The sequence below is a fragment of the Chenopodium album genome, chromosome 12 (genome assembly GCF_948465745.1).
Source record: "Chenopodium album chromosome 12, dcCheAlbu1.1, whole genome shotgun sequence".
Taxonomy (NCBI): Eukaryota; Viridiplantae; Streptophyta; class Magnoliopsida; order Caryophyllales; family Amaranthaceae; genus Chenopodium; species Chenopodium album.
The window spans coordinates 2,860,247-2,871,759 of record NC_137845.1 but is presented as its reverse complement, the minus strand read 5'-3'; the positions used below and the strand labels follow the sequence as shown (position 1 = coordinate 2,871,759).

At 34.9% G+C, this 11,513-nt stretch overlaps 1 protein-coding gene across 1 annotated transcript; it reads right to left on the bottom strand.

The window, feature by feature from the left end:
- Window positions 1–583: 583 nt before the first annotated feature.
- On the bottom strand, window positions 584–9,617 carry LOC145571605 (ABC transporter G family member 31-like). Its single transcript, XM_081630637.1, has 24 exons — window positions 9,289–9,617; window positions 8,882–9,002; window positions 8,702–8,790; window positions 7,522–7,606; window positions 6,874–7,036; window positions 6,519–6,595; window positions 6,277–6,421; window positions 5,861–6,162; window positions 5,491–5,772; window positions 4,947–5,263; window positions 4,687–4,847; window positions 4,501–4,604; window positions 4,256–4,406; window positions 4,060–4,122; window positions 3,855–3,967; window positions 3,428–3,760; window positions 3,047–3,337; window positions 2,877–2,960; window positions 2,602–2,735; window positions 2,269–2,496; window positions 1,855–2,026; window positions 1,615–1,702; window positions 1,196–1,362; window positions 584–1,055 (listed from the first exon to the last, which is right to left on the bottom strand). The coding sequence occupies exons 1-24, from the start codon at window positions 9,615–9,617 to the stop codon at window positions 789–791; spliced, it is 4,266 nt and encodes a 1,421-aa protein (XP_081486763.1). The 3' UTR covers window positions 584–788.
- Between the last annotated feature and the right edge of the window lie 1,896 nt (window positions 9,618–11,513).

Sequence of the window (11,513 nt, the reverse complement as noted above, 5' to 3'; positions counted from 1 at the left end):
AAAGCCATGATGCAGGGGATGGATTGGGTGCTGTTGTTACCGAGCCAAAGACGTGCTCTGTGTATTCGCTATGTTCCTCCATGAACCTGGTAAAACCAGCAGTTAAATAGATTTCGACACCTCCACGCAGCCCATAACAAAGGTACAATCTTGCGCAGACCCTTGGTGTTTAAAATTTTCTTGCCATCCACACCCATCTCTCGGCAAAAGAAGAAGAGGGAACATCAAGGAGACACCCAGTTAAATCACATTGACTCCAAATGTCTTTAGCATACTTGCATTCAAACAAATTCCGTAAATCATCTTGTTTTATTGCAACAAATGCTAAAGATCTGAAATGTAATTGAAAAATAAACAGCTAGTTGACATATGAGATGGTAAAACAGGTGATACTTCATACGGAGTACTCTTTTAAAGGGATGATTGCTCAAGTCTTGAAATAACTTAGGTTTCAAAGTCCTTCAAATTAGAACATTATTTCTGTCCAATCTGGACTACTTAGAGTGAAAACGCTAGCAATTAGCATTGATTAACTTGCTTAAGAAATGATGAAAAACTGAGTCGTGCATAAGAAATGAACACTGTCAGTACACTTCTCATAATCACATTATTCACCTGAATCCTAAAAATGCTTACTTATAATTTCAGAAAAAAGCTCCTAGTCTTAAACTATACAACAGTTGAAAAAACAAAATTGGAATTGGATCCTACATAATCCAACTATAATCAATTCGAAGAGATCTCTTTCTAATATATATCTGATTGCCAGAAATACCAGTACTATCATCTCATCTTCTCTGAAAATTGAGGAATCTGATAGAAGCAATGAAGGCACCAGCAAACAGGAGCGTAAAGCCAAGAAGTACAACAGCTGAGACACCAATCATTCCAGGGCCATAGCCATAATGAACATCCAAATACTCCTTAATTGAACCCTGAAACCCATCTCCAACAATGATAGTCTCAACATCACCAAGCTGTGAAGATATAATTCCACGCAGTGTCCACGCTACAGGACAGATGTAATAAAACCAAATCCACCACCCAGGGATAAACTACAGATAGAGAAACAAAAGACGGTAAGTGCAAGTTGTATTTAGTTTACTAACAGAATCCGTCTAACCAGCTTGACTGGGAAATTTTTCTAGATTCCATGAACATTATGATTCAAGCAAAAAAGGGAAACAGAACTTACTCTTTTGGGAATGAGGAATCCTGAATACAGATTCCAAAGTGAGTAAAATGATGAAGATATGACGGCTGACATACTCTGTGTTGGCGTTAAGCCAACACACATCATTCCATAAAAGGTAAAGTAAGTGAAAGTAAGGAAAGTGAAGAGAAGATAGAGCACAAATTTCCCTGCATAACAAACAATGAATTGTAGTTATAACTGAAGGATTTCAGTTGTTAAGAAATATAATAGTTCCAAATAAATGCTAATAAGATTGCAATAGCTGAGTTGTTAAAAGATGGAACAGATTCATAGGAAGACATCACCAAAATATTAAATCTCTGCATATTTAGGCCATTTACCAAATGCTAAAATTCAGTGAACAATTAAAAAAAAAAATAAAAAAAAAAAATTATATGATGCAAAAACAGTCAACTTACTTAATGTCCTTTCAAAACCAATCATGAAGTAAGTGATGATGCCATACGCCAATGTCTGTGCAGCAATATATGGAACTTCAACAAGAGCCTGATTCGAAATAAATGGAAGCAACATGTAAATAGATATATTCCCTGATATGTTTGATACTAATGTTCAGTTGTTTGATACTTGTGCACCTGACTGAACATGAGTATATCATTTATGAAAGAATAGAGATAATGATTGAAAAGTATTGTGACCTGAGCAGCTGCATAAGCAAGTGGAGTGTACATTCCAGCTGCCTTTTCTCTGTAGAAAACTGTTCTCTCAGTGGAAACTACTGGTTGTACAGAAGAAGCATTGCTGACGCCCAAGAACAAACATGCAGAATGAAGGGCTCCCATGATTGTAATCAGGTTAATGATTGAATCCCTTAAAATTAGAACAGGTTCAAAAGGAATCAACATAGGTATCCATATTGTAAAAAATTGGTTCAATGTAATAGATTGAATTTATTCCACGTGAAAAAGGAATCATCATTACTGATACAGAAACTTTGGTAGTTTATATAAAGGATAAGGAACTCTTTGGAATCAGAAAATCAGCAGAAATCAGATACAAGAAGAGGAAATTTATTATTATGAAAAGATGTTATAGCAAGAGAGGTATCTTACCTTTTTGAGCCAGCATCCCAAAATATAGAGCCAAGTACCAAGGCACAAAATGTAGTGAATAGGAATCTCACAGCATTATATTGAGGAGATCTCCAATACACAAGAAATTGCTTCTTAAGACAAAGCCAAAACTGTGATATGATATCTTGAGAGAATGTCGTATCAAATCGTAATGGTTCTGATCCAGGTGGTGGTATACTCATTTGCTCTATGAGAGCTTCTACCTCTCTGTAGTTGATACACAATGAACATAAAACAAAAACGTTATTGAGAACACAAATATGGAAGAAGCAACCTTATTTCAAAACAAAGAAAGCAACCCCAAAAAATTACCTGAACTGACTGGAATTTCTGTAAATGCTGGCAAAATCTTGACCAAGTCTCTCTTCAACGGCAGGGGTGGTAATCTCAAGCATCCAAGTTGCAGGATTATAACCATCAGGAATTCGAGGGATTCCATTTATTCCCTGAGCAAGGAAAAGCACCCCAATTTTTCTATTAGAATATACACATAATTATCATACTAATGTCCAGTTTGGGTCACTGGAATAATAAACCCAGATTCGAAGGTACTGACACTTCCAAGGTTTTTTAATCAATCATCTCACCTGAAAATAGTCTATCATTAAGCAAGAGTGAACTCCAAGCTTTCCACCATATATGACTTGTCCACCGCGTTTCATAAGAAGCAACTGTGCATCAAAATGTGAAAGTCATAAAGGGTTTCAAAGTTGCATGATTTTTTTATTTGCAGATAAGAGCACGTGTATAGCCTAACCTCATCAAATGCTTCAAATATATCAATGCTTGGTTGATGTATAGTGCAGACTACTGTTCGTCCTGTATCAACAGTATTACGGACTGTTCTCATAACAATAGCTGCTGCTCGTGCATCAAGCCCTGATGTCGGTTCATCCATGAAAATTATAGAGGGGTTTGCAACAAGCTCTACACCGATGGTTAGTCGTTTCCTTTGCTCTGTTGATAAGCCAGTAGTACCAGGCAATCCCACCAGAGCATGTTTAAGATTGTCAAGTTCCACCAGCCTCATTACTTCATCAAGAAACTCCTGCAATATCATTGTAGCTTACTGATTAAATTCAGGAACTAAAAAATTAGGAAGCCATTTCAACAAGTAATGTTCAGCAACAGGACTAACTTTTTTAGTTTCTTTACTGATTTCTTTAGGAAGGCGAAGTGAAGAAGAGAACCAGAGCGACTCTTCCACTGTTACTTGAGGAGAATGTATATCATTCTGTTCAACATATCCTGAGATCCTGGCAAAAGTATGCTGCACTTTTGGATAGCCTGAAATCCTAATGTCACCTTCTATATATCCTCCTGTCTTCCTGCCAGCAAGCACATCCATCATAGTAGTTTTTCCTGCTCCACTTGACCCAACTAAAGCAGTAAGAACTCCTGGAGAGAAAACTCCACTCACATTTGACAGCAGCTGCAACTTCTTTTCTGGTAGACCTTTAGCCTTCATGGCCTATACAATTTATGAGAAACAACATCAAATAAACCTGAGCTATTAACAATTATTTCACATCTAACATAAAAGCATATGAAACAGGTGTCATTACCTTTGGCATGTCAACAAAGTAATTGACATTATGAAATGTCATACTAAGTGGTTGAAATGGAAGAATCATTCCCTTCTTAGAACCATTGTTCAAAGTAATCGCCACATCTTTTCCTACATAAGTATTAAGTACACACTCTTAGAGAATGCAATACTTTCAACAGTTATTATATATGCTTATTAAGCTAGAGGAGAAGATGACTGACCTTCACCATGTTCGGAATCATCCGAGACATCATCTGGGATCACGGTTTGGGCTTTTTTTAGTGCTGTGATGAAGTACATACAGGAAACAACCCCGAATACAATTAATTTATATTCTAAAAGAAAGCAAGGCTTTGTTTTCAGCTCCTTCAAATAAAAGTCAACTCAAGAAAAAGAAATAAAGCATTAGGTGCTTACGATTCAGATAGGCCAAGGCTAGTGTAACAATGTTGTTGAACAGAAATACATACGCTAATAAAGCAATAATTCCAATCCAGTACCAATGACCATCTGTTGGTATAGCATGCAACTCTAAAACATTCTGTCCAACTGTAGTGTTTCCTAAGGCCTGAAATGCACATATTAAGTTTATAAGTTTATTTGTTACTTTCTGGGAATTTTAAAAATACTCTGCAGGCCAGAGATAGAAAAGAAGAGATTACCTTCATCCATCTTGTCGCCGAGAATTCGTTCACAGATATTGCAGTTTGAGCGTAGGATAAGGGTGACACCCAGTATGCCCAAATCCACCATGGTTTTATCATAGCTGAAATGTAGATAAGCCAGTTAGGGTAGCTTACCTTAAAATTACAGTATCTCATGTAACTTTTAAGATTCACGAGGCTTACTTTTTGGAATAATAAAGCCACATAGACAGAGTATAACAAGCAGGGAAGCTGTAGAGCATATATTCGCAATGACCATATCTCTTGCCAGCGTAGCCACCATCCGGAAGAGACCCAATGCCATTTGGTGAATTACAAAAAGCAGCAGCATAAAACGAAAAAAGCTGTAGAAAGTAAGAAAAAATTAAGAGTAAATTGGTGTGACTTATATGAGACTATTTGCTTCTTATGTATCTCAATGAAGTTTTACTGGCCAGGCATACCTTCCAGCTGCGGGTGCAAATCCAACCAGGTAATATACAACACACGACCATGCAACAGATTCAATGACAGAATACGGAACACGCAGAACCCAGCTTGAAAGTGACCACGCCCACGCAGGATAGAAGCAATTGTCTCTTTGCTTGTAAAAGACCGGGAGTCGAAATATCATAAGAGCCAGCTCCGAAAATCCATTAAACATCATATGTGTGATCCCATAGAAAAGGGATGCAAGATAGACATTTCCATAAGTCACATCTGTAGTCAGTAGCCTAGATTTTAAAAAAGTTGTTCCTGTTATAAATCCCACTAATATAACCTGCCAAATGACAATAGAAAGATAATTGATCATTTATGCAAGAAACATTTGATACATGCACTATTGAAACAAAACATTTGATAACAAAAACAAGACTTACGTGGAAAACTGAAAGTACTATGGAAAATTGTTATTGACTAATAAGTATGTATGACTACCATGTTTATTATGAAGCAAATCATGAACTATTGTAATCAAGGTGCAATAAATAAGATGTGCATTTATACCTGAATGGTTCGGAAAATATACAGGAAACTTTGCCTGCGTATCAGTAGAACTTCACGGGAGAAACATGCCTTAAAAAGCTCCCATTTTGGTAATGCAAACTTTGTTTTGGACAGAGCTAAAGGATGACTCCTTGTTTTGTCATACGGATCAGATAAAGTATATCCTACCATCTTCCCAAATCGAGAATTTCTAAATGCTTCAGCAATTTGTTCAGCAGAAATAAATCGGTACGGTTTCGAAAGATCTGCCCAATATTGCTCTTGATCCTTCTTAGAGGTAACCTAAAATGAAAGGCAAATTCAAGGGTTAAATAACTCAATGAACAAGCCAAAGTTATTTTTAAAGACAATTAATTGATAAAAATCAAACCTCCTGTAAAAAGTCTGCGACACCCTTACGAGGGGGCAAGCGAAATCCTAAAGATTCAAAGAAATCCAACACATCTGCACGAGGACCATGATAGACCATATGACCTTCTGACAAGAGCATCAGATCATCAAAAATGTCAAATGTCTCAGGTGCTGGCTGAAGTAGAGCCATGAGCACTGTCCCGTCCATTTGGTGGACAAAATTCCCCATGCATTTAACAATCTGGAATGTAGTCGAGCTATCTAATCCAGTTGATATTTCATCCATGAAGAGTGTTTTCTTCGGCCCAACAATCAGTTCTCCTGCATTAGGTGAGATAGCATCAAAAGATTGCAAAGCAATGCATGTAATTAGAAGGAAAAAAAGAAAAAAAAAGTTGACAACTAGTAGAGTCAGTTGAATGAAAGAATAGACACCTGAAGTAACTCTCTTTCTTTGACCACCCGAAACCCCTCGATTCATGTCATCACCAACTACTGTATCAGCACATATATCAAGGCCAAGAACTTTGAGAAGGTAATCTGTCGCAATGCTGTGCTTTTTTCCACCAACTGATAACGCCTGGAGTACATGTCATCAAATAATTACATTATTAGTAAACTCCTGAGCTTACTCTCTATGTAAGGGATAGAGAACAAGGTCATTTCTAAAACACAACCTTCATATACGCATCTATTTCTGGGTTCGGATGTATATCTGTTTCTTTCTCCAATCGAATAAGTTCCCCCATATATCCTGCAAAATCACATACCATAATCAATACTTACAATTGCGAGAGAAAAAAATAATTGGCTCAAAACATCAAGCATCTACTTGTTACTGTGTTCTTTGTTTACCATCTAGGACACTAAGAACACACAACACTGCAAGTAAAACGAATTTAAACACTACATAGATTGCAACCACATGTTAGAATTTTCCAAACTTAATTAGTATTGTTACAGCATGTTACTTTCAACATAAATAACTTGGATCACCACTGCCATGCACTGATTTGAAGTTGCAGACTTTACCTGAAACGGATTCGCTTGCACCTTGACATCTAGCAGCAAAATCGAAAGTCTCTCTCACTGTTAATTCACCAATGTGATTATCTGTTTGACTAATGAAGGCTGAAGTTCTTTGCGGACAAAATTCACTTAGCTCATGGCCATTATATGTTATATTTCCACTTTTCTGCATACAAAAAATTTGAATAGGCCATAAATTAGTCTAATTCCCATAATTAATCAAGCAACAAGACATACTGAAAACCTCAATTAGTTTACTTATCCACAATTCCACATAAATATTTCAATAACAAATTATAAACAACAAACTAAGATATAGATTAACAGTCACATGCATTGCAGTATACTAAATAATGTAAAAAGAAATACACTCTCCGCCCTATTTTATTTGTCCCATTTGGATTAGTTACTTCATGAACCAAACTCGGATCATAAAGGAGGTTCGGGGAAAACAAAAGGGGACGGAGGGAGTAATTCGCATTAAAAGGATTATGCAAATTTTATGAGTAATATCGAATGCTTCCATTTCTTACCTAAGCATGTACAGTCATACTAAACAGTATTTAAATCATACTGAACACAAATATAATAATTATAGTATTATAATAAAAGTTGAAAATCATAGAATACGATTAAAGAAGTAATGTTGACCTTTAGAGAATTGTCAAGCTTTCCAGCAAGAGCTAGTAGCAGGGTAGATTTGCCTGATCCAGGAGGCCCCAAAAGCAATGTCATCCTGAAATTTACCAAAGTAATCAATTAAATAATCAAATATGATAGATAATTAATACCAAAATCAATTTCAATTCCGAATTATTGTTAGTATGACAATTTTTCTGGATTGAATTATGGGTTTTAGTGACCGAATTCGACGATAAAAGCTCCAAACAAACGGAATTTTTACAGTCGAATTCGACTACAAATGCCCATCGAAAATATTGTCGGAGAAATGCGGTTGCCGGAGATAGAAATCGCCGCCGTACTTCAGCGGAGTTGTCGAAAGTTGCCGGAAATCGGAATTAAGAGGGGAAAAAAGGGGGTTAGGTTTTTATTTCTATTTTGGGTTTTAATGACGAAAAGCAAAAAGGGAAAGACTTTTTATTCTTTTGGAGATAAAAATCACCTATATTTATTTTTGTTGATCCATGATTAACATAAACTTAATTTTTTTTTTTTTTTTTTTTTTAATAAACTTTGTGATATTATAGGTATACCAATGTAAATAACGTCTTGCTACATTTGTGTCAATGTATATTTTAATTTAAACTTAAAGTTGTAATTAGTATTTAGTAATAAGAAATCCCATATAAATGATGAAATAGATCTGATTTAAACTTATTTTTTCTAATTTAAACATATCATAAATCTTGAATTTGTGAATTATACAAAGTACTCCTTTTGTTTTACAAAAATTATCATTCTTTAAATTTTAGCACTATTCGCAAACTTTATCTATTAGATTTAATTTATATGTACTAAAAATATAGTCATGCTTATCTTTGTACTCATCTCAATACATACCTTAGATCAATTTTTTTATACGTAGTATATGTTTGGTGTACAAACTTTACAATTTCATTATGATTAATACGTACAAATAAAGTTAAGAATTATACTCGGTAATATAAATCCATCAGCAAAGAAACCTAATTTTACATGGACTCACACAAAATCCAACCATCCAAGATTTCAGTCGTTTTAACGTGAAATGCAATTTGTTTGACTAAATAACAATTAGTATTTAGTACAATTAACACATACGAAGTTACTAAACTTGCTCAAACATTCTACATCTTATACAATACTTCTACATGTAATGCATGAAAATTACCTTCCAGGCTTGACATATCCACTGACATTATTCAAGATAGTTAATGTATGCCTTTGAGGTCGAGATATCCTCAAAAATTTTAACATACCCTGTAAATTTTACGAAAATTAATCCAAATCAAATCTCATAAGATAATCTATTTGATTGCAAAAAAATATCGAGTTTAGATCGAAATTAAACCTCAATCTTATCACGAGTAAAATTAATCAATGTAGGTAACGCTCGTTTTCCCGTTTGAACTTCCGCGGAAATATTCAAGTTCTCGAATCTCACTTCTACCTTTGGTAATTCCAATCCAACTCTACAATAATTTTACATAAAAAAATTAAAAAAAAAAAAACGATTACAAAACTTTTAATATGAACTCTAATAATAACATCTAACATGGTTCAACTTAATGTTATATGTACAACAATTATTACGTCAAGAAATCAAGAAATTGCAAGGAAATCAAATAATTCTCACGGTAAAACCACTATATTTATTCAAGAAAATTATTTACAATAAAAATATCCAAGATTTGCCTAACAAATTCAATTCATGCATGCAAATTTATAATCCAAAGTTTATTATCACAAATTAAATACCTTGTAAACCGTTCTTTAATACCCGAAACAAGATTATAGTTATCTTGTTCAGAAGTTTGAAGAGCACTCTTTACAACTAATTCACGATGATTTCGATCAAGCTTAGTGACATCTATGGCAGAAACTCCCGCTCCTACACCCTCACCATCATCATCTCGACGAATAAGAGCAAATTTGGATCGTTTAAACGAAGGAAGTCGTTCGATAGCAGCCCAAATAAGGTCATCTTCATCTTTAGCAACTGTTTCGGCGTTTGAAGCCTTAGGGAAAGAAGATTCTAAGTCGTTAACGTCTAATTCGAAGTATTCGCTGCCATTCGAGGCCGCCATGGAAACACCTTCGTGTGATCTTTCTCACTTTTTTACGTGAGATTATTGTATGAGGTTACAATTTTTATGAGGAAAAAAATAAAGGGTTTTTGTATATGTAATGTTGTACGGAATGTTGGAAGAGTGTATGTAGTTGAAGCTGAGTTAAATTCTATTTCTCTGTAATTATCTTTTGTTTTGTTATTATTTTTAAAATTAAATCTTTTAGCAATGTACAGCTTTTTCTAGTTTTCTAGATTTTCTTTTTTTAAAAATTGTGTTTCTAGAAGTATTTTTTTTTTTTTAAATCTATATTTATCCTTTCAAAAGAAAAAAATAAAAAAAAATGCCCGTAAATTAGGCTTGATATTGCAACATTGTAGAGAAATGAGCTGATGATTCACACCACGCAAAGAAGATTTTGTGTTTGGTCTTGGTCATTGGGTTGCAAGTTTTAATTTATCATTGCTAGTAAGGTTAGAACACACGCAATGTGTGTGTTATTGTGTGAGTAGTATAAGAGCATACGAATAATGATATTGTATTTGATTGATCGACTGACCGTATATTGTGAGGGATTATTAAATTCAGGGTTTTACGAGTTTACATTTGCTGTGTAATACTGTTATAGATGAAGCCTCAATTGTGTCAATTTGTAGAATTAAGACTATTAAGAGTAATAATCTCTTCATAGGGAGATTAAGAATATGAAATTTACAAAATAATTTAACATCAAGGAAAAAGAGAGAGATTAATGTCTTTTACTGATACGGGTTCAGTAGTCGAACATAACAATTTTTATGAGAATTTTGTATAAGCTAAGGTATGCTTGAAAGATATGATACACTCAAAGAAAACGAGTACTACATTTATTTTGCTGCTAGTCCTTGTTGATTTTTATTTTAACTATGGAAACTAATGCAGAAAATGATATTGGCAAGCCTGCATGAAAGCCGCATCAAGTGAGTGCTACGGAGTGTCAGACTATATCTGTATATGCTAATATGTCTATGACTCTTTAGAGGTTCATTAATACCTTTCCGGCAAAGCTTCACTCCATAAGCTTTATGTATATGGAGTAGGAAAAACTTGGCAGGTTGTGTGTGATCATTGTATATGTGTATGTCATATTGTTTAAACTGCTAGGCTTGTTTAAGTGCATTAGACTTTAGACGCCCTTAGTGGTATACTGTTTTGATTACTGGGACGAGTACCATTTCTGGATAAGGGGATGCTCCATTGCTCATGCAGCATGCCCATACTGTCGAGAGTGATGCAGATCATCCTCTGGCGCTTGTAATTAGCCTGCAATGGTGTTCCTAGTATGGAGTGTGCAATGTCACGTTGTTCATCAGTAGGTTTGTTGAACCCATGAAAGTGCAACAGATCCATGGAAGGTGGATCTACTGCTGTCCCCTCTCAAACAAATCATTTTCCAGTAAATTGAGCAACTGTGCAAATCACAAATTCAGGGAGCAGGAACCGCATATCACATTACTTAAACTAACACGAAGTACAAAGTACTTAGCATCATACAAAGTGCATACTCGTATAAAAATTAACATCCAGCATTTACATGAATGTTAACCAAACTAAACAAGTTCCCAGCAGAATGAATCTCTATGAACAACAAATACAGCTCAAAAACAATGCCACAATTTATAGCAATGGTGATCAATGCTTTACCTGCAGCTAAAATTTCCTGATGAATCAACTACATAGACGGCTAAAAGAACAAGTCACTTATGGATTCCATAACAGAGCACAAAGATCATTGCTGTTCCTGTCAGAACATAAATTACACCCAAAATCTGATTCAAGCAATTGATCAGCCCTGGATCAAACTACAAAAGTTCTTTATATTTAGGCAGAAACAGGATATATACAAAGAACAGAGTGTATAAAAGAGCAAGAGAC